The 23,119-nt window shown below is 38.4% G+C and overlaps 2 protein-coding genes across 2 annotated transcripts in view; both read right to left on the reverse strand.

The window, feature by feature from the left end:
- Positions 1–10,725, reverse strand: part of LOC114469478 (collagen alpha-1(I) chain) — a 57,827-nt gene extending 47,102 nt beyond the window's left edge. The window contains exons 1-5 of the mRNA XM_028457022.1: positions 10,502–10,725; positions 5,718–5,865; positions 5,120–5,278; positions 4,283–4,475; positions 3,603–3,710 (exon numbers count right to left, since the gene is read on the reverse strand). Coding sequence (XP_028312823.1) covers positions 3,603–3,710; positions 4,283–4,475; positions 5,120–5,278; positions 5,718–5,865; positions 10,502–10,610 — 717 coding nt within the window. The 5' untranslated portion in view covers positions 10,611–10,725. The remainder of the gene's footprint in view (positions 1–3,602; positions 3,711–4,282; positions 4,476–5,119; positions 5,279–5,717; positions 5,866–10,501) is intronic.
- A 2,300-nt stretch (positions 10,726–13,025) lies between these two features.
- cacna1ba (calcium channel, voltage-dependent, N type, alpha 1B subunit, a) overlaps positions 13,026–23,119 on the reverse strand; it is a 126,207-nt gene continuing 116,113 nt past the window's right edge. Inside the window, 6 exon segments of the mRNA XM_028458069.1 lie at positions 13,026–17,918; positions 19,210–19,412; positions 20,231–20,441; positions 20,913–20,951; positions 22,302–22,421; positions 22,796–22,934. Coding sequence (XP_028313870.1) covers positions 17,466–17,918; positions 19,210–19,412; positions 20,231–20,441; positions 20,913–20,951; positions 22,302–22,421; positions 22,796–22,934 — 1,165 coding nt within the window. The 3' untranslated portion in view covers positions 13,026–17,465.

Consider the following 23,119-nt stretch of genomic DNA (forward strand, 5'->3'; position numbering starts at 1 on the left):
GGAAAGATAACAATGAACATCCTCATTGTTCTGCAACCATTCATTGAGGACCTGGAGGCCAAAGCCGAACAAAAGAACACAGCTTTGAGTGTGCATGGTTATAATCCCAATGAAAATATTTTGAATAAAACAGACAATATGTGGAGTATTTTTGGGATCAATATAATCTAATACAGCATGTGGATCAAGACAGGCCTTATTCCTCCGGAATCAAGAGAGCTTTGTTCACAGACGGTCTGTTGTTAATAACTGCTGTTCACGTTCACAGACCAGCTGTGCGACTGTAGTAAAACAACATCTGGTCAGCTGATGTCTGACACAGATTTGCACGGATGTGCTTCATCTCACCTCTGTTTAAACCTTGGGCTGGGCAAAAAATCGATTTATAGCATTTGTAGATAAAAACATTTTTTTTTTTTTTTTTTTTTTTTATACCAATTTGAGTTTAAAAGTTTTTTTTTTCCCACCACAGTTTTTTCAAACTTTTTTGCATTCCGTTCGCGATGTGAGCCATCCCCCTCTTTGTTTAGATTTGTTTACCCTTTGAGTAGGCAAAATGTGTGCCACAGGCACGTTTAATTTCTTATTCGCACTATGCTGAGATGCTAAGGGGAGAGTTTATAATTTTTTTTTAATTGTAATGTTAAATGTTGTAAAATATGTAGTTTTTTTATTTCTTAATCAGAAAACTTAAGAAAGCCAAGATAATAAAAGACTAAAATAAAAATCTAAAACAAAACACGCAAATATTAGGCAAGAAAATTGTAGATTGCTTTGTTATAAATCTGAAGTCTATGAAGTCTGCATGGTTTACGCAACATTTTTAGTGTTTTCTTTAAGAAAACAAAAGCAGTAAGGTCAACTGTTTAATAACAATTTCTATACAATAACTTAATTCAGTGTGTCATTTACAAACTCACAGGATGTAGCTAATTGTGGTTATTAATGGTGAGATTTGCAATTAATTAGTTACATGTTTTTATCAGTTCACACCTCTAATTAAAATAGGACACAAAAAGCCTAGTTAAGCTAAGACAATATGGCAATTTATCAAGCTGCACACATTCACACCTTATTAAAGGGGACATATCATGCTAAATTCACTTTTTTAGCCCTTAAATGCATTTTGTTGTATATTTAGAGTGCTTAGAAGTACAGAAAAAAATCAAATAAGTCTCTTCAGGTGCTCCGTAGATATCTTTATATTCTGTTTTGCTCATATTTTTCAATCCGTTTCAATTTTTCTATTCTCTATTACGTTTTTTGAACTATTACATCACAGTATTTGCAGCGGAACTGCCAAATTAGTACATCAACTCCAGGTCCAACGCTTCGAGCAAGCCGCCATTTTTATTTCTCGCTTTTATTTTGTAGTCCAAGCTACGAGAGGATAAGTCAAAATGTTCAGTTGCTGGATGTAGAAACCCACACGCTTCATTACACCGTCTCCCAGCATCAGAACCCTTCCGAAGTACCTGGTTGAGTTTTATTTTTCACGGAAATGTACCCACATCTGTGGGTAAGGTCATTTTTGTGTGCGCGAAGCACTTCAAGGGTGACTGCTTCTGCAACCTCCGCCAGTATAAAGAAGGATTTGCCAAAGACTTTGTCTGATTGAGGGTTCAATTCCTTCTATCTTTGGAGACGACGAACAGAGCACTTCGGTAAGCTGTAAATAACGCTAAAAAGTGTGATAAGACGTCTCTGTCATTGTTTTGTTAGCAATGTCCGACTCTGGCTCGAACATGTAAAGCTGGTTGGACAAGTCTTCCTTGTTGACATTTTGTAAATAACCTCTGAATAAAAAGTTTATGCGTCGCTACATAGCCGTATCTCTTCTATCAAACTACAAAAATGGCCGAGCAGGGTGGAGTTGAACCGAGTGTCACCTGAAGAGGGGGCGGGGTATGGAGTGTCTCTTTTGCATTTAAAGAGACCGCACCAAAACGAGTTGCTCTCAGAAGCACATCAGAAAAGGGGCCTGTGGAGCTATAATAATGAGGAATTCAGACCCAAGCATTGCAGTTCCGCTTTATATAGACCACAACTGTATGATTTATATGTAAAAAGGAAGGATTTAAAACCATGATATGTCCCCTTTAAATCGACAATAAATACAGTTTATTACAGTTAATAAACTGTACGAGAGAAACACTGAATGTAGAATAAAACAGAATAGGTAAAAAGGAAAAAAAAAAAGCATTTATATAAATGTTACCCAATCTTAGTTATGAAGGCACTAGTTTACAGTCGAGTCAAGGTGGGATTTGGCAGCAAATGTTTATACGAAACCAAACCAAAAACATGAAGAAGTCAGTCTGGACAATTTTAACCCACATTTTTCCAAACCACCAAGATTTAGGCTCGGACCACCCTGAAAACTGCACCGACTGTCCTCAGAGGTTGAATGGCAGCAGTGACGATGTAGCTTCAAGACACAGACCACAGGGCCAAACCATGATCCCCCTGAGCGAGTGTTTCCCTGAGTCAGCACATCGCTCAGCGTTCTCTGCACAGAGCACTGTGTTCTGTCCGTCCCCACCAAGGAAGTCCAAAACAAGTTCATTTTATGTCTGTGATATTGACCTTACCGCCCGGCTTACATGAGCTGATGATGTGACCAAGAAAAAGAGAAAAACTAAAGATGCATAATAAATAGCTTATCGACCGATAATGGCATATTTCTTTCATCAACCCAATAACACCATTTTAACCAGTAAGTCGACCTAATGAAGAAGCCCCAACTCTTTACCCTTTGACCCTGCTAAGCCAGCGTCGCTACATGCTAAGCTAACTAAAACATGTTGAACTGGTCACTGGTAGGGAGTTCCTTCACAATCTCAGAGGAAGACAGCACATCTACCATCTACAATATGTGGAGCGCAAATATTTAAGTTCAATAATCCTTCACCTGGAAAGATGCTTAAAAATGACACCAGTAGAAAGAAATATGAAACAGCCGCTGCACAGAAAGTACTGTGTAAAATGTGGAGAAGATGTTTTTTCAGTTTTAGAAACATCATCTATTGCAGTTCTCATCTTTACAGATTTATTCCTGGAATAGGTTAAAGACATTTTTTGGGAGAGTTTGCATGTTATCTTTATACTGTGAAAAATATAGAAACTAAATTTGGTTATAAATTTGTTATAAAATGTGGAACAGCAGTCGTCAAAAAACCCTGAAACATGTGGCGGGCATATTTTTCATCTTTCTAGTTAAACAGCTGAATGTTACATGTGACTTAACGGATAACTTGTTTCTAGTTTGTGCATTTAGTAATTTTATTTTGACAGGAATAGAGCTATTCTTTTTACGTCTGTAGCAAAGGACAAGAAAAGACAAACCATTTTAAGAGTTTTCAATATTTAATAATGATAAATTGGATTTTATATAGCGCTTTTTCATAGACACTCGAAGCGCTTTACATTGATTTGCATTATTCTTTCACTCCACACACAACTTGGCTAGAGACCCAGATAAAGGTGCAAACTGCACAATAAATAAAAACCAGCACATCACCACCAGGACTCAAACCTCCAACTTCAAAGCTGCCCTCCAGCATAGTTTTCACACAGTTATCAGTCAGTTGTGACTCTCTTACCCTGAGTGTGTCGGAGGTCAGCTGGTTACAGGCAGGTCGACGGACCGCACAGTGATCACGGGCAACATCTGCATCTCCCATCACAAACTCCAGACGTCTCACAGCCCCCTGAGGAAGCCAGGATGAAGATAATGTCAAATAAACAGAATATGAGGTGTTTAACCTTAAGCTTTATAATACGGACTTAACTCCTAAAAGAAAAAGACATACAGAATTCTCTGGGATATAGGTCGCACCGGAATCTAGGTCGCTTTTTTACAAATATTAACAGTTAAAGTTAATATTAAAGTCTCACCTGTGATAGTTTCAAGTCTCACAATTTTAAATTAAAACCTGATTTGTTTCTCTTTTTAATGCAGACAAGGCTCCTCCTTCTTTTCCACATATTTCGTCCAACAGACACTGTTATCTTCTTGTATTAAATGTCCATCAATGTACAGTATGTACATTGATGGACAATTTACAGTATAAGGACAGACTCCATTTTAACTTTTTAGTTCAGAAGAAGGTGAGTCAGTACATATAAACGCAAGTGTCTGCTCTTTTACTTCAGTGCACAATTTTTGTACTTCTGATTCTGGTTGATTTACAAACAAAATAACCAGAGTATGAATAAACCTAGTGATCATGGAAAAAACCAACAGACAAACAGACGGGCGTTCCTGTGCACATGTCCTTACGTCAAAAGGGGACTCGTGGTGCTCCAGGCTACCTCCGATCACGAGCAGGCCGTCTGCTGTAATCTGCTGCCAGGGATAGGCCCAGTTCACCTTCCCCACCAGAGAACAGTCCACAAACACCTCCAACCAGAGCGGGGACACTCCCAGAGATAAGCTGTGCCACTGACCGTCAAAAAGAGACGCCGCAGGAAACCTGTAACAAGGATAGAACACCAGGGTGAACACTAAAAAAAAAAAAAGAATGTTTCTAAGTTCATCTGCATTTTTAACTCATTTCAGTGACATGGATGAGCCCAAGGACTGAGAAACACCCAATAGGGGGAACTAAGCTGGATACATACGTAAATATATCAGGTGATGGAAGAAAACAACATGCTGAAAGCACTGAGGAGAAAGATTTGTTTATAATCAGCCAAGCAACAGGAAACTAGCCAAAAGATAAAATATTCACTAGCCAATCAGTAACAAGCGTAACCAATAGTAGAACAATTATTACATTAAATGACCTGTTTCATTCCGATACAATATCGACTACCAGAACAACGATTCGATATTTGCCGATGTCACAAAGCCTGTCATGATGCAACTTAAGTTTGATTCAATTTAGAGGCCAGCGATTGATATCAGACAATAATCTGTGGGTTATTTTCACATTAAAGAATAAAAAGACAACACAGATACACTTTGAGAATTGTATTGCCTGACTGTTTAAGGCATTTACATGAAAAACATTCTCACCAACTAAAGTTTGGCGTTTTAATAAAAAAATTAAAGCTAAATGGCAAAGATCGATGTTTATACTTTAGATCAATGTGGCAGATTGTGGGCAGTACGCACCCATATTCTCTGTGTTGGGTAGAGATAAAAGTGAGGGAATGTGGGCTGAGGCGAAGCTGCAAGTTGATGTGTTGTTGGGAGTTCAACAGAGTCACCACACTGCTCTCCTCCATCTGAGAGCTTTGGATCTCCACCAGGAGGCTGAACTCCTCAGAGAAGCTGCAGAGAAAACAAGAAGACAGTCATCAACATCCCCCGCCATATTGGTTGTCATTGTAACTCACAACCTTTTCCTAAATGTCCTAAATCAAAAAACTTGGATGTATACATAAGAAAATATTATCACATCAGAATATAAAATTACTAACTATCTTAAACAGTTTCTAAGAAAAGTTGTTCCCTTTGAAGATGTCTTGAACAGAGCAAAAAAATGGAAAAAGGCCAATAACTCAGAAAAAAAATATTGCACGCTTCTCATTTTCGAACTCCATCATGGTATTGAAACTCTGAAGCCACACACCGTATTTAAGAAAAGCTGTGGCGGGGGATAAAAAGATGTGCACAGACCACAAACAATGAGTGATGAAGTGCACACACACTATGAAATCCCCATGATTCAAAGCATTGCTGTGTGAGAGAGGAGGATAATCCACTTCACCTCTGTCCAAACAGCTCCAGTGCAGCCATGGTTGGACTGGTTTGATGGGAAAGTTGGAGAGTGAGACATCCTCCTGTGTCAGATGTCAGGGACACGTCACTGTTGTTCACTGCAGTCTGAGATAAACGCTGCAGCACATCCACTCGTTCTGTTGGGGAAACAAAAGCAGGAGTTTTTCATGGTATAAACCTTTGACAAACTTTTTCCGTTAATACTGCCTCATGCTCACTCTAATATTAACGTTCCAGTGTTCGTATCTTAGTCGTTTACACTTGTTTACACTTGAGGGGCGGCGAGAAGTGCACTAGTTCATTGATTTTGTGTGTGTTTAAAATTTAAAGAACTTTATTTTAAAATATTGATTTACATTGTAATCAGTGGCTTTACAGTCCTTATGTTGACATTGTTATTATTTCAATTTAGTAGTGTTCTGCTTCTCTGCCTTGAATCATATTTTGGGTATGATAAAAATGTGTGTCTGAAGCTTGTATTTTCAGTTAATGTTCGAATCAAGATAATTTCCAACATAATTATTATTTTAACTAAAAATAAACATTAAAAAAACATATATATATATATATATATAAATTAATGCTTTCATTGGTAAATTTTACACTCTCTCAAGTACCCCCTGTAGTGCCATCATCACGTACCCCCATTTGAGAAACACTGCTCTAGATCTTTAGTGCTGGAGGAGGCATTAAGCGTTTAAAATAAATGTATAAAATATATGGACAAGTTTTCCAGTTAAACTGCTGAGCCTTTGCCAGGCTCTGTGATACGAACCAAAGGTTTATTAATGTCTTTGACCAACATTCATATCCTACATACGATTAAATCAAATGTGCAATTGTTGGTGTTTTTAAGGTTGTATGTTTCATTTGGAATAACAGCAACCGTTTTAGAATCACAAAGACCAAATACAAAGAGCCAGTATGTCATCTGGTGAGGTATTTAAAGTATTTATGGAGGAAGAATACAATCATTTCACCGCTGAGTCTTTCATGTATGAGCCAAAAAAATGGTACAATGAGGCCTGAGGAGCAGCTTATCCCCAGGGAAGTGGAATAACCCTTAAACTTATGCTGCATGTCAGTGCAGAGATGAAGCAGTCATTACAGGAGGAATGACGGTGAAAGCCGACACCCACAGATGAGGAGGAGGAGGAGGAGAAGAAGATGAAGACAAAGAGTCAAAGAGCCGTGGAGAAACACCTGCAGCTTCATGGCTGATGATGATTAACTGCTGCTGAAGCACAACTATAGATTGTTTAAAGGAGAGCTGCAGGATCATGTAAACAGCTTTTAATGCTTTCCTTTCGACTCAGAGCTCAGTGATGAGCCACTGCTTTCACAGAGAAATGCAGTTCACATTTCTACTCACTAGATGGTGCTGCACAATGAAAATAATCACAGATACGTCACAACGCTCGAGTCGCTTCCTAAATTTTAAATGAAAATGTAGCGACTTAACGTATTCCTGAAACTATGGTAATTTCCTTCCACAGCTCGTTATGCGACAGAATTAAATAACGAGATACATCTTACACCATTTTGTCTTTGTAACTTTTTTGAATTTAATTTGTTATTAAGAAATGGTGAGTCAAAAATACAATCCTGTGGGCAGGGCCTACTATTTTCTGTAATCATAACAAAAGGAAATCATAGAATTCACTTCCTGAAATGGATATAGCAATATTTTATTTACTTATTCTTTATTTATTTATTTTTATTAAAACAAAATGAGGTGGAAATGACATTTACACATTACTAGATTAAACTTATTTTTTCCCTATTAAGTATTTTTAGTTTTAAGACATTTAGTTTGTGAATAATTAAATCATATTAGAGGCAAATTAGCCAAGAGGTAGATAAATGCCACATTTCTCACATTCCACATCAGATTTGCTCACTGCTACTAAAGGAATCCTGGTTAGTTTGAGTAGTTAGCTTAAATCCAGTGGGTCATCTCTTATTTACAGGAAATGCACCATTTGTGTGACTACAACTGGTTTTATGAGGAATGGAACCCAATCATTCTGGAAGTCATGTGTCCATAGTAAGATGGCTGATAGTACCATGCAGAATATGATGCACTCACCAGTGTTTTCAAAGTCCCATTTTACCTTCCTGGTAAGAGCAACGTCAGAATTGGTCCGCCGCAAAGTTCCTGGTTTTCCTAGGAATAACGTCATAACACCCAAGGAACTGCATGATAACTAAGACACTGATTTTGATCCCCTATAGTGTGCCGTCACCCTGTATGCTGTGTTTCAACCAGCGTTGGGGCTTTTCTTTTGTTTTTTCCTTTTTCAATCAGTACCGCAACAAATGCCCACATTTAAAGGGATATTATGTGTGTTTGAAGCTAAAAGTGAACTTAGATTATGCCAAATACATTTCAGACATAGGCCTGGGCAATATATTGAGATTCAAGATATATTGAGTTTTCTATTTTGGAGATATAGAAAATTACAATATTGTATATCACATGTTTTTTTTTTTTTATTGGCTTATTTTGTATTAATCCACTCATTTTAGGATTTGCTGCTTTCGCTACTTCTCAGAACAGCATGAAAAGCACAGATGGATTTCTGAGTGCGTCACACGACAGAACTCACTCACACGTGCTGTCCCTTAGAGCAGTGTTTCTCAAATGGGTAATACCATGACACTACAGGGAGTACTTGAGAGAGAGAGAGAGTTGAAAACGAACAAATAACATGTCAGTCTTGGTCCCACCCCAGGTGTGAGATGACCGGAAATGATAAAAACTATAGAAATAAATCGAGTCAGGAGCCACTAAATCAGTGTTTTTCAAACTTGGGGTCGGGACCCCATGTGGAGTCAACTTGACTGGAGTTTAAATGGGATCGCCAGAAATTTCTGAAAGATTTCAATGGTTATTTATTTATGTATTTTTTTTAATTAAAACCACACAATCTTAAACTGTATTTCTATACTTTCTCTTTGTGAAATAAAAATCTAGTTCAACTAAAATGCAGTAAAAAAAAATCTGAGCTCAAACATGATCAAAAACTAATTCTCGGGAAAAAAATGTCTGAGGTCGCCAGAAATTCTTAATATCAAAATGGGGTGATGATCCAAAAAAGGTTGGGAACCACTGCTCTAAATACTGTTTTTTCCCCCACTTATTTACACTTTAAAAAAGTGTGCTATCACTCATTCATTCCATCATTATGCTCTATAGTTGTTTTTAAACAGTTTTCTAAGCAAAATGTTCTAGTCGGACAAAGGGGGTACTTGGATTCAGAAATGAGAGAAAGGGAGATCCACAGACTTTGAGTTAAAAATATAGATTTAGAATTTATATCATATATCACCATTTTTAGAAAAAAAATGGTCCATATTGCCCAGCCCTATTCTGACACAAATATGTAGCATAGTATTATTATTCAGCTGCAGACCTATCCTCTAAAGATGAATCCATATCCTGGGGTAACGTCTGACTTTAAAACTGAACCTATGCAGAGCTGTTGATGTAAACCAAAGATGTTCTACAGGAAACGTATGAAACTCATCTAACTTAGTGTTCCTAGATTCAGGTTTTGTGAATCAGTGAAATGTTATCTGAGGTTATGTAATGCGTGCACAGAGCACGGGCCTGTCCTTCACCTGTGAGCTGAAAGCTCCATCACTCAGTGCGTCTGTCCGTCTGTCACTGAACACACTTTGGTCTCACGCAGCCCAGCGGCCTTTGATCATGTGATGAGAGCTCCGTCATGATCCCACAACCACATTCCACCATGTCTACACCACACAGAGAACAGTGATGTACATAACCCGTATCCTTGATTTGTTTTTTGTTCTTTGGAAAACTAAAAAGTCAAATTACTTGTAATGTTCTAAATTGTACTTGACAAATAACAACCTTCCTGATTCTGGGTATAGAAGACTCATTTACAAGAAAACAAGTCTGAAAGGCCCAACTCTACCTTTACTCTGTGTCTATTGTTTTCTGTCCATGATCTCAGACATATACACTTTACTAAAACATATCTGATCCTGGATGGATGACGACAAGCTCAGCTTATTTTAGAAAGTTAAATCCACCACAAACGTGTGGAAAAGAAGCAATTTGGAGCTAAAACAACTCATATCTGATGATTGGAAAATAAAGTGAGATAACAAGGACAATATAAAGTGGGATGAGATAGATAATGTAAAGTGAGATAGTTAAAGTTTAGATAAGGAATCGGATAAGATAAGGTGAGATATGATAAGGATAACTTACAATAAAATGAGATGAGATAAAATAAGTTAAATATAAGATAATATAATGTGAAATAAGACAAAGTGAGGTGAGATATTTCCGATGTATTTCTCACTTTTGAGCGCTTTTAATAAAACAAGTAATTTTCAATAATTGTTAAACTGCAACAGTGCGTTATTTAGACTGTATTAAACTTATCCATTATTAACTAACCGCAGCATTAATTTCCCAACCTTTAAACTGGTTCGACAACAGCACCTCCTAGTGGGTAAGTCTGCTACTACATACGTCTGAGTCAGAAGTTGTTAGAACACATTTTAACGCGTTTTTGTTTTGTTTTTGTCCCCGATTTATTTATTTTTTAGACAAATTTAAATTAAACATGATTTCTTCCAGCTTAATTTATATTTAATCAGCAGAGTCTGTATTATAATTATTTCCACCACAGTAACAAAACCCTTTTGTGAGACACTGTGCTGTTAACAGTAATTATGTATTTATATTAAACACTATAGTTAGCTTAAAGGTTATATCAGAATATTATGACGTACCTGTGGGCGGGAAAGGCCAGGTGTGTCCACGTCCAGGCGTCATGGCGACTCCACGTCCAATTAAATCAGCAAAAAAAAACAAAAACTGCAATTTAACACATGGGAACATCGTCTCGTTGATTTCCCAGGACTTTAAAATTTTAAATCTGTGGGAAAATTTAAGTTTTTAATTTATGAAGTTTGTCTATAAGGTAAAGCCGAGCCTTACAACCAGCTCAGGCAGAGGAGAGCCCACACACCGTGTGTAAGGGATGCTGCTCTGGACATTTATTCACTCTGAAATGTTAAAAATGCTTGAACCGGCAGCTTCCGGTACAGACCTTCACAATAAACTGAAGGAAGTTGGTCAAACCAGTGTTAATTCTTACAGCAAGTTTCAAATAAGTCACTGGTGATTAAATGAAACAATTTTTTTAGATTTTCATTTAATTAATACATACAAGTTCATATATTTTCATTCAAGTTCAAAGCTATGTGATAGTTTTAGGCAGAGCTGAAAGAAACGGATTACAAGTACACACATTACTGTTATTTAATTGCTTTAATGGGTACTTGTACTTTTTTTTTATAGTATATTTCTAAATCAGTAATTTTACTTGTACTTCAGTACGTTTTAAAACAAGTAAAGTAATTTGTTACATTTATACACCCAACTGTTACTGAGTAAATTATAATTTTTTGTGTTTAAAAATGATCAACAGATATTATGAAACTACAAAAAATTAAATGACCAGACAACAATCACATGCATTTAATTGAATTGAATTTATTGGTGTTATTTTATTCATAAAAAAATTTACATTTTGTCAAACCTTTTATCTTAATCAGATGCCTTTTGTGGAAAATAGTTACAATTGCGCAAGATTTTGTCGCTTCCTTTTTAAATTTTTACATGAGATGTTTACTGTATGCAAAGGAACCATGGCAATATTTATTAGCAAAAATAAACATGGGGGGTGAAAGCAACTAACTTTTACTTTGAGTGCTATTTAATTCAGTTACTTTTTACTTGCACTTGAGTATTTTATGAAGAGTCAGAGCAGCAGAATAAATACAATAAAGTCAATGTTTTTCATAGCAGCAATCGATCAGGATGTTACAAAGCCTCTTATGACTTTTGCTGATAATGCACATTTTTACTCGATGGTGCTGCCGGCTGAAAAATGAATGGATATGTCGCTCTGGACAATAAGTCGGTCTCTCAATTTTAAAAGGGGGAAAAAAGGAGTGACTTACAGTCCAGCCAAGCTCAGCTGGCATCATTTTGGATTACTGTTGGCACCACGTGATCTCCATCCAACCCCACTCCACCCATGTTGACCTCTCTAACCACATCCAAGATGGCCTCTGCAACTAACATCCAGACCTACTATGGATTCTGGATTCAGTGCATTTAATGGTGTTTTGTAGCCATCTGCTGTTCACTACTTGACTCTGTATTTTGGTACTGGTTTACTTGGCAGTAGCAAGCATTTGTCCTCAAGAATTGGGTAAAATTAGGAAAATGGTCAAACCTATGCATTTAAGTCTGCTATGTTTAAGCTTTTTAAATTATTCCACTGGGAGGTATCAGCAGACGGAAATGCTTGCTCCTGATTGGTGGATAACGTCTGGTTCTTTTTTTTTCCATTTAGGAGTGTGTTTCAGCTATGCATCCTCACTTGCATTTTCTTCAGAAAATGCAAATATTGTGCCATGGGCCAAATTGGATGCTCCAGCGGGCTAGGTGTCGCCCGCGGGCCTTAAATTTGACAAACTTGCTTGAAAGTATTGATCAATTTGAAATGGATAAGCTTCCATCATAGAACGTATTTTGTCCACCTTTCGATCAGAGCTAATCCTTAGACACACAGAGGAAAAAAAATCCAGGCTTTTTCATTTCACTCTTTTTTATTTCAAGGTACTTTGCTTCATACAAAATGTTTAATGTATAGAAACAACTTCAGAATTGAAAGTCTGGCCAAGAAACATGAAATCAGGCAAACAAACAAACCCCCGAAGGTAAAGGAAGGTTCCCACTTGGCTGCTCGGACTGAAGCCGTGGACAAAGTTCAATACTGGTTTTTAATAGAAACTGCGCTCCTCCACAAACCGCGGCGTATATCAAATATTAAAAACCAACAACCAAAGAGCACACGGTATCTAAAAGTACTAAGATCTCTACATGCACGTACGTCGTCACAACATGCAAACACAAAAAGCCACATCTGATGTGCCGCTGATCCAGACGTGCACATGCGTGCTCTCCCTTTAACACGACTCTCGTCCGATCAGATATTTTGTCTTTTACTTTATTTTTTCGTTTGTGGGCAATAAAGTCTTCAGTCTAAACCCGTATCAGCAGCAGAACACAAATAATAAAAAGGTATCAGTGTTCTGTTTGACGTTGTGGCTAAATGTTACGCATGCAATAACCTTATATATTATATTATAACCTTAAGTATTCTACCTGCTTCTCCTTTACACTTTGTGCCTTTATGCAGTTTTTTTTTGTTTGCATGTTTTTTTGTGCAAACAAAAATTAAACAAACTAAATAAAGCATTTGGTCACAAACATGCTGAAGCCTGAATCTGAAGACCAGCATGTAAAGCTACAGAATGGATTGAGAAACTAAGGTGTTAGATTAGTTGCCACTATTCTGCACCAGCAAAAAAAAATTCTGCACCAGCTAAAACATTTTTTGAAAGAGCAAAACGCAATTTCTGTGCGAGTGAGGAACATTTTATGTTCAATAAAAAAGGCTTTGAAAAATCTAATTCTGTGAGAACAAAGACAAATTTTCTATGAGCAAAAACACATTTTGCACAAGTGAAATCTAATTCGATATGAAAGAAAACTAATTCTGCGTTAACAGGAACAAATTCTCCCCTCAAATTTTGCACGAGCAACAAAAAGTTGTGCACAAAGCCAAATTTTGTACGAGCAAAAAAAAGCTGTGCGCAAATCCTAATTTTTGCACGAGCAATAAAAAGTTGTGTGCGAATCCTAATTTTGAGTGCAGAAAAAAAGAAATTCTGCACGATCAAAAACAAGTTGTGCTCTTTACGTTGTCTTTGTTCAGGCAGAATCTGATTTTGCTCACACAGGATTGTGGCACAAATGTAACGCCATAGGAGATGGATTCACTGTTTTGCATAGCCCTACAACCTGCATTGTGTGTGTGTGTGTGTGTGTGTAAATGTCTGTGCGTCAGTGAGGTCCAAATAAGGCTGAGGTCATCATCCTTCAGAGAACCTCTCACTGAGACCTCCTCTGAGTCGGTCCCTTACAAACAAACAGGTGTTGCACTGAAATCTGCCTCCATTATATTCAGTGACCATGGGGGACAACAATGCTCAGCCAAGAAGAAGAAAAGCATTTATGAAAACATTGTAAAGTATCAGCGTTGGAGCGTTTCAACAGAACATTGTCTCCTCTACTTTGTGTTCTTACTTTTATGTAGATCTTTAACTTGGTTATTCTGATTCGGGCGGTGTATTATATTAATAAGATAAGATTAAAGTTTTTTAACTCGTACGGTCAAGGTGAAAAGTCACCCCCCTTTGGTCACTGATTTCAGTGCGACACTGGGTCGCAACAGCATTGACACTAGTTTAAGGTTTCCATAGGGAGAGACGCTCCATTTTCAAGTTGCATATAAAAAACAAAATGTGCACGTGAATGTAAATCAGCAGCTGCTCAGCTCTGAAACACAAACTACTGCAGATGTTTCTCCTGAAATTGGAAGCAGAGATCAGCGAGGCAGCAAGTAAATACGAACCAGCAGCTCCATCAAAAGTCCGTTTTTCAGCACAGCCCTGGGTTTGCTGACTCCATCAGTGGTTTTCACACTGGAGTTAAAAAGTCAACGCGTGACACTTCAATCCACCTGTTCCCACACTTCCCTTCTTGTCAAGAAGTTTTATGGAGTATTAACTGTGTCCCAGTTATTTATAGCCTGCTTTTTCGAAATTGTGCAAAACATCTTTATCACTGAAATAATATAAAAATGGATTACCACTAAACAAGCTTGACTAAACAAAATTAAAAGAGAATCTGATAATAAATCAATTGTTATAAATGAGAGTCTGTTAAATAAATGAAGTAAAAATCTGTGCTCTGTCAGTTGGAATGCACGTGTGAAAAAAACTGAGGTATAATATTGTAAAATTGCATTTTTTACTTTAAACTTCAGGAGTTTATAAGATGCGTTTTAAATCTGGGAGGACTAGGACACAGCTAATGTCATAATGATGAGTTATTTCTGTTCGCTGATGCTAACCTGTGCTGAAAAAAAAAACAAAAAAACACATGCAGATCACCAACAAAGTCTTCTTGACATCTCTCTTTTTTTTTTTGCTGTTATCCTCAATAAGATAAGAAATAAATCACCCCCGGGGCTTCCAGTGGGTCGTAAAATCAATCAAATAAATAGTTGGATGCACAAAAGTGACCAGTAACGTGTTCACATGCCGCACAAACACACATGGCTCTGTTTGCCCATCATGCACTTTGTGTTACTGGCAGTAATGTAAAGGATGGGTATATATATATATATATATATATCCTCCAACACACACACGTACACACAGAGTTTAGATGTATCAAAAACATGGAAGGTGGAGCCTCCACCCTCTGCTCATATAAGGCTTTCTGTACAACGTGTTTCCTGCACAGCTACATACAGAATGAGTTCAGCTTTGACTCATGTGAGGGATGCATTAGAAAACAGTTGACGTTGCATTTTTTCTTCTTCTTCTTCTTCTTCTACTACAGTTTATCTAAAAGGAGGCACTTTGTCTTTAAACATCGCAAAGAAGTCTGTAAGAAATGTTAGACCTGAAACCATAGAGATATATGATTTTTTTTTTCTTTGTATTTTCCCTTTGTTTTATTGAAAAATGCAAACAATGAAGAGCAAGGACTTTGTTTTTATCCGATCTGCGAGGCGCACTCATCGATCGGCTGACACCGATGGAAAGTCGCTCAGAGTGAGGCGTCGTCATGAATGGTAGTGTGTGTGAGAGTCGCCGCTGTGTGTGCGACGCAACGCTCGCTAAGCCGTTCCTTCAGCGCTGCATCCCACACGTCGACCCTCAGAAGCACTTTGAGCTCACACTGCAAGCAGACAAACCTCACGGGAGCTCCAGTAACACTTTTCTCCATCTCTGCACTTCTTGTGTCTATAGGACGTCACTCGTGAGAACTAAATGTTCACTGACTGATTGATAAATCCCAGCCAGGACACAGCTAACATCCATGGTCAAAATGTAATGGCAGATAATTGAACATGTAACACTGTAACATCAAATAAATCAGTGCAGTGGCTGGGTTTCCATTACAGACTTTCGCAAAATAAAAGCAAGATTTCTAAATGTCGACAATGTATAATTGCGCTTTGAACGTGTTTCCATTGAAGGTTGTTTTGGGCAGGAGCCTCCCAACTCCCGTGAAATTTCATCCCACCAGACATTACCACAGGACGATGGACGCTCAGAATTCTCTCCAAGAATGTTTTCCAATAGCGCTCTTGCGACACATTTCAATGTCGAAACGTCTGAAATTCCTCCTCATGAAAGAATAAACATTCAGGTGTAAAAATTCAGGTGTTTCCATTACCAGTTTTTATTGCGCTATATAGATTTTGAGCATTTCTAAGAGTAATGGAAACCCAGCTAGTGTTATGTATGTTGATGATAGCGGTAGTCATAACATAGCGGAGCCTCCTCTTGCTGACTGCTATCAGTGTACGATGGTATCTGGCCTGGTTAGGGCAGTCTGACCAGAACTGACCAGGAGAGAGTTCTGTAATTACTGTATCATTTCAAATTAGCTGTATGCAGTTAATAGGTGTCAGCATGCTCTCTTTAACTATACACAGTGTGTGGAGCACAAGTTCTTTCCATCCAGGGTCCAAATACAGCTTGATTTATTCTCAAATGGGTTATTACACTAATAAACTATTCCTTAAAAAGGTCAAAATTTGGGTAGTAAACAATCTCACAGAATCATCCTATATACAAACACAAAATAACCCGTATCCTAAATCTAAACACTCTTTAAATTACAGTATCTCTGTCATTCCAAAAAATTTGACAGTTTCCTAAAGCTAAGATATTGTACTTTAAAGCCATTATAATGTTAAAATGTAAGTTTCACTTACATGTGTGAGAGAATACTTCATCTATTCTTTATATTGTTTTTAAATTCTACTTATTGATTAATTTTTTTTTGGGAATTTGGAGATAAAAAACTGCACTTTTTCTTTTTTCATCATAAATTCACTAAAATTCGTGTTGACTGTTATAATAATGTGATGATCCTTATTTTCTAGGTCCCTGCTGTATATTCTGTATTTTTTTCAGCTAAAATCCTCCCCATGTTTTCATTTATTGACTTTGAAGTTGAGGTTTTCCCTCAGGATTGGCTCATTTGTACGCCTCATTATATGAAGTTGATGCTAGCTGAGAATCACTGTATTACAAGGTATATTTAAGTAAACTTTCTGACTAAGTGTCCTGTGTTTATGGAAATCAGTTTAACACTTGTATTTACATGGCAGGAGTTTAAGCCTTAAAGTTGGAACAAAGCGTATTTTTTGGCGAGGGAGAAAAGCTCGTACCTTATTTGAAAAAGCTTTTATAAAATGAGCAGGAAGGTATCATGATATATATTGAAATTGATTAAAAAGGGTTGCACGTACATAACCCTGGTGGGAAAAATTCAGAGTTCTAGACCTTGTCTAAAGTGCTGTTTGAGGGTCAACGTGAAGGATTTTTACCAAACGCTGAAGTCCCAGCAGATCAAAGCTGTGAGACATCACGTATCTGCTACATGCTTCTGAAGGGGAGGACACTTCTCGTCTACATTCAAACACACGCACGCACGCACACGGTGACATGTAAACTGAAGCCTTTTCAAAGAAGATGATAAAACTCATCAGTTTCCTCAAAAATGCATTAGAAAGGTTGGTTTGAAGCCATGCTAGCACCATTCGTCCTCCTCGGCCTCCTGGTAATACCTGGGTGGGCTGGTGCTGCCCCCGACGCTGAGGTGGTACCCATTGGGCACTCCCGGGTCCTGCTGCTGGGCGGGAAGCAGGGTGCACACCACGCGAGGCGATGTGCTCCAAGACGAGCGTCCCACTTGGAAAAAGTCCAGCTGGTCCCAGAAGCTGCCCGGCCCCTCGCCCAGAAAAGGCTCGGAGCTGATCCGGGTGACAGGGCAGGGGCTGTGACGGAGGCCGTTGTGCTCCGACAGCCCTCGGCTCAGCCTGCCGGGGCTCAGAGAAGATTGGCTGGACAGAAAGTGCACGGGGGACGAGTTGGCGGTCTTGTAGGCCACCCCAGGACGAGGGGTGAGGGGGGTCCGGGGCAGCTGCCGACGCCCGCGACTCGGCGTGCTACAGCTGGAGCTGCCTTTAACCCAACCACTGCCCTAGATGAAAAGCGGACAAGCATTGTGAAACGATGAGGAGCACAGGTCGTGACAGATAGGAGAGAACAGGAGACAGTGATGCACAATGGAAGAGGACAAAACATGGACACATGGAGAGAGAGAGAGAGAGAGAGAGAGAGGATGCACTGACAGACAAAGAGAATGGCAGGTGATGAGGAGAGAAGAAGGGAAAAGAAGCGAAAGGCCATGAGAGGCTGAACCAGCAGTAGATAGAGGAAAGGACAGCAGTACAGTCTGCTACAAAACCAGGGAAACATTATTTTGTTCTCAAGTTCCCGTCATAAAAATGTGTTATTTTAAATATTAAATCCATAAAAATCGATAGAAATACATAAAATAAACATCTTTAATGCAAACCTGATGTTAATTCTAAATTGAAGAGTTTAAAAAGGAGTGTTTTCACTTTACCTTTACCAGAGGTGAAAGTAATGGATTACTTATTGCTTATACGGGTACTTGTACTGTTTTTAACATATATTTCTAAATCAGTAATTTTGCTTGCACTTAAGTGTGTTTTAAAAAAAAGTAAAGTAATTAGTTACATTTCTACACCCAACCATAAATTATTATTTTTTGTGATTATTTTTTTTTTCTGTTTCATGGCACATTGAACATAATCCATATGTTCTTAGTCGTGCCATTTCTATGGTTCAGGTTGTGGTTTCTACCTATTATGTTGTTACACACATGGCACATTTGGCATGGCAATGTTTTAAATGTAGCTATACTTAAAGCCTGATTTTTTTTTTTTTTTTTTTTTAAATTGAATTGGTGTTATTTTATTTAAAAATAATTTTACATTTTGACAAACCTTTAATTTTATAAAGTGGAAAATAAATTCAGTTCAAATTGTGCAGGTTTGGTCTCTTCCTTTTTAAGTTTATACATGAGATGTTTACTGTATGCAAGGGAACCGTGGCAAGATTTATTACCAAAGATAAACGAGGGGGTGAAAGTAACCTGTAACTTTTCATTTGAGTACTATTTAACATGGCTACGTTTTACTTGTACTTGAGTATTTTATGTATGACTTACTTATACTTGTATTCGAGTACAATTTCAATCAACTAACAGTACTTCTACTTGAGTAGGATATATCAGTACTCATTGAGCTACTACATAGAGTGTTGTGTTCGAGGTCTGATAGAATTCCTGGCAACCTTTTTTAACTTTTCACTCAGTTTTGTTAAAAAAAACTAGCATTAACAAATATCCCCGACCTCTGTAGTACTAAAAAACTGAACCTGTTCTCCAGGCTTTCCTTGCCCACCTGCTTGTTGCTGGTTTCCTGGCTCTCGCTGTCGGCGGAGGACTTGGCGTGGCAGTGTTCCCGGCTGCAGTAGCGGTCGCAAGAGTAGTAGCGCTGCTTGTCGGCCGACGAGTGGTGGTGCTTCCTCTCGTGGGAGCGTCCGCGGTCGTGAGCTCGCTCTTTGGCGGCAGCTGGGACGGAGGTTGCCGGCTCTCCTGCTGCACCTAAGGAGGGAAGGGCAGACTAAAGGTGGAATTTGAAGCCTGAGGTGAAACACCCTCACGATAAGCTGAACAGGAGGGACAGGGAGGAGTAATTGTAGGCCCGAAAAAGTTGCGAGATTGGTTACTTTTTTTTGGAAAAAAAGCCTCCTTAAACCTTAAAACTTATTTACAACATATAGAATTGGTTTGATCAAGACTTTGTGAGGTATTTTAACAAAATATCACATCATTGCACTGTGGGTAATTTTACGCTGAAAAACGATGAAAAAGTCAGGGCTTCACTGATGTATTGGTGAAACTAGTGTCCATATTACCTAATGACTGCAGTCTGCACACAACCAGCTCACACTCGGTCTCTTAATTTAAAACATTACTTGAGTCACTTATCTGTCATAGTATTTATGTGTGGATTGGATTTTTTATCAGACTAGTAAAAACTTTATGGCACTGTGGCTTTGGATCATTTTATCCTCATTTATATTAAGGAAATTCTGAGCCAGCCACTGCTTCACATCATTAATGCATTAACATTGATAAATGTTTCCACACAGCCAATAAAGTCTTTAAATAACCTCTAGGAGTGGGAATACGTAACAAATATACTTGATGGTTGGAGAGATATACAACGATTTCTCAAAAATGCAAGATAAAAATGGATTAAATTGGACAAAAATGTCGGTGCAAAGGGTGTAAGTGGAGCCCCAGAAGAAGAGCTAAAGAGCAGTGGGTCGCCAAGATGACTGAATGGATGAATAAACCGTCACGATTTGAGGTTGTGTGCGTGTGTGCGTGTGTGCGTGTGGGTGTGCATGTATTACCAGCCGAGGCTGAAGGTGGCGAATCCAGAGACCTCTGCCTCTTCTCCCGGTCTCTGTCTCGGTCCCGTCGGTGGTGGCATCGATGATGGTGGTGGTGATGGTGCGGTTTGTCCTGGCTGGGTTTCTCCAGGGTGTAGTCCCTCAGGTTGACCTCCTGGGGTCGCTGTGGAGCTACAGTAGAGGCTGAGCGTTTCATGCCGTCAGCGACAGACTCAGGGAGGAAGAAAAGGAAGGCACATCAATCCACCAACTAACCTAACCCACACTTCCAACAATCTACAATTGTTTCACTATTTATTCCTGTTCCTGGAGAGATGTTGTCCTGCTCCATCATACGTGTCTTCAAATGAGTAGACTACAGGCAAACAAAGGCAGGACGACTAAAACTGTTACTGAAATCCTTACTTTTAATCAAAAACAAATAATGCTTTCAAAGACTAAGAGTAAACTGACTTAAATTCAGCCGTTCAGTGGCTTAATGTTAACGCGCAAATTAGTCTGAAGGGGCGGCATTTATGCAAGCAGAAGGCACTATATCAAAGAAAACACCGCAGTAATAAGTATAATATTACATCTCTGACTGGACAGACTCACACGGCATACTAATGCACCATGACACACGTCAATAACTGTCGTAAATAAGCCCTGCCACCTGTTGGTAGAGCTGTGGGACTGCACTTACATCCTGATGGATCCCTGCAGAGTGACGTGAGTTGCTCCACTGTCAAACACAAAGAGATGAGATGCAGAAAGAAGATTATTGAGACATGTTTCACCCAGAGGTAAATAAAGAGTGCTGCACTAAAGTACTTGGTCCAGTTTGGTTTGAATTGGGCAGAACGACAAACAGCGCAAGCATTGGTGTCTAAGGAAAAAGCACTATTTGTGAAAGCCTCTGATCTACAAAGAAAAAAAAGCCCAGTTTTTCAATAGATGAGAAAGATACGACTCACACCCTCCCTCTCATTACACAGTAACCAGATTACCATTCTCATCCATTTGGAGTGACTTGTAATCAGATTACTCCTGAGATCTCTGCTGTGAGGCAATGCACTTAAAAGGCACTGATCGATCTGCGTACGCTTTACTCAGGAAATGAGGTGCTTCTCGTGTTTCTCAGAGTGTTTCAGCTCTTTCTGCACAAACACTGATTCCTCTGTGCTTCAATCTCACACTGTCTCATAAGATAAGGACATTGTGGACTTTATAATAACTTCTTCAAATGAATTAAAACCTGAACTAAAAAACTACGCAAATTAATCTGCCAAAACATTAACAAATTGCTTTTAAAGACCAAAATGAATCAGAACCTGCACTGTTGTCCAATCAGTGACTAATTTTGAGTTTCATTGACTACACTTCAAGACTAAATGCAACCAAAGACAAGAACAATGTGACTAAAATGTGTTATATTTTCATCAAAAAAGAAATTATAATTAGAAGACTACAAATGTAATTCCAGAGGAATTGTAAATGTGAATGCTCCACAATGAAATGTTCTCCTGAACACTGCATGAAAGAATCCAAAAGAAAAGTTACAAAAAAATCAAAATTTAAAAGAAAAGCAAAAAGTGGGAGTTAAAATACATTTTTAAAATGAAGCCAAAATAAATTTAAAAATAAATAAATATATAGGTGCAAAAAGTAGAAAAAAGTTGGAAGTCGAAAGAAAATAAATACATTTTTTTTAAATGTAAAGATTATAGAACTTGAGAGAAGTTTTAAAAAGTTGAAATAAGTCAATAAAAGTTAGTAATCAAAGTGGAAAAAAGTTGAAAGAAGTATATTGAAATGAAAATATTACAACTTTCTCCCTTTAACTAATTTCAACAATTTGTGGCTAATTTTAGGTAGGTGCAAAGTTGTAAGTGAAGAGGCAGGACATGATAGCAAATTAACTAATCAGTCACACTAATACCAATTAAACAAAACATTTTGACATTATTTTCATTATCTAAATATTCTACACATTTAGTCTATGAATATTTTAAAATTTTGCTACTGCAGGCAGACTAAAACTATAACAATTCTGATAACTTAAATAAGGCAAGAACTGAGATCCTTTGGTTACCTGCATCTCCGCGCTGAGCCGAGGCATGGACGCTGCTCGGCCTTGGCTTTCCAGGCCTGAGCTGGAAACTGGGATGGTACTGCTGATGCTGGTCTCCATCTTCCTCATCTCTACCGACTCCTGAACACAAACAGCATCACGATGTGAGATGCAGTCATATTTCTCAGGTGCACGACACAGTAACATCATACAGGTCCCGCAATACTGTAGTAAAGTATTAGTTGTTTTTTTTACAGACGAAATTAAACTGTCAGTATAAGCCAGTGACATAACAATGCAAACTGCTGTAGAGGTTGTGTTGCCAGGTTTGGTTTGTATGTGTCTGAAATAAGAGGTTTAGGGGGATTTTGGCAAAACCATCAGCTGTTTGTGTGTGTGAGAAACTACAGAAACACTAACACATGCACCTGCTTTTCTGATGAATAGAGCAGAGTATCGTCGGCACATTGAGAAAATTCAAACCCTCACATAGTAATACATGTGTCACCCTGTACCTGAACCATGCCGGCGTCCGGTGAGTCCTCTGACGGACCTCTAGAAACGCTCTTCTTGCTTTTCGCTCGGGGTTTGTCGTCCTTTGGTTTTTCCGTCACCCACGAGGACGAGGGTTTGATGCCGGTGTCAGGATTGGGCCTGTGAGTGTGTATGACAGCAAGTCTCAGCACCGCAAGGTTCACAGAAGGTTTTTTGCAGAAACTCACAAGAATTGTGGAGCGCCACATAAAACCTGAGCTGATGTTTGATTTATTAAGGTGAATTAACAGGGTGTGTACATGTTGTTCAGTGTTATGCATCAATTTACTGAATCAGAGATATGA

This window comes from Gouania willdenowi, chromosome 9, assembly GCF_900634775.1.
Source record: "Gouania willdenowi chromosome 9, fGouWil2.1, whole genome shotgun sequence".
In the NCBI taxonomy this organism is placed as follows: Eukaryota; Metazoa; Chordata; class Actinopteri; order Blenniiformes; family Gobiesocidae; genus Gouania; species Gouania willdenowi.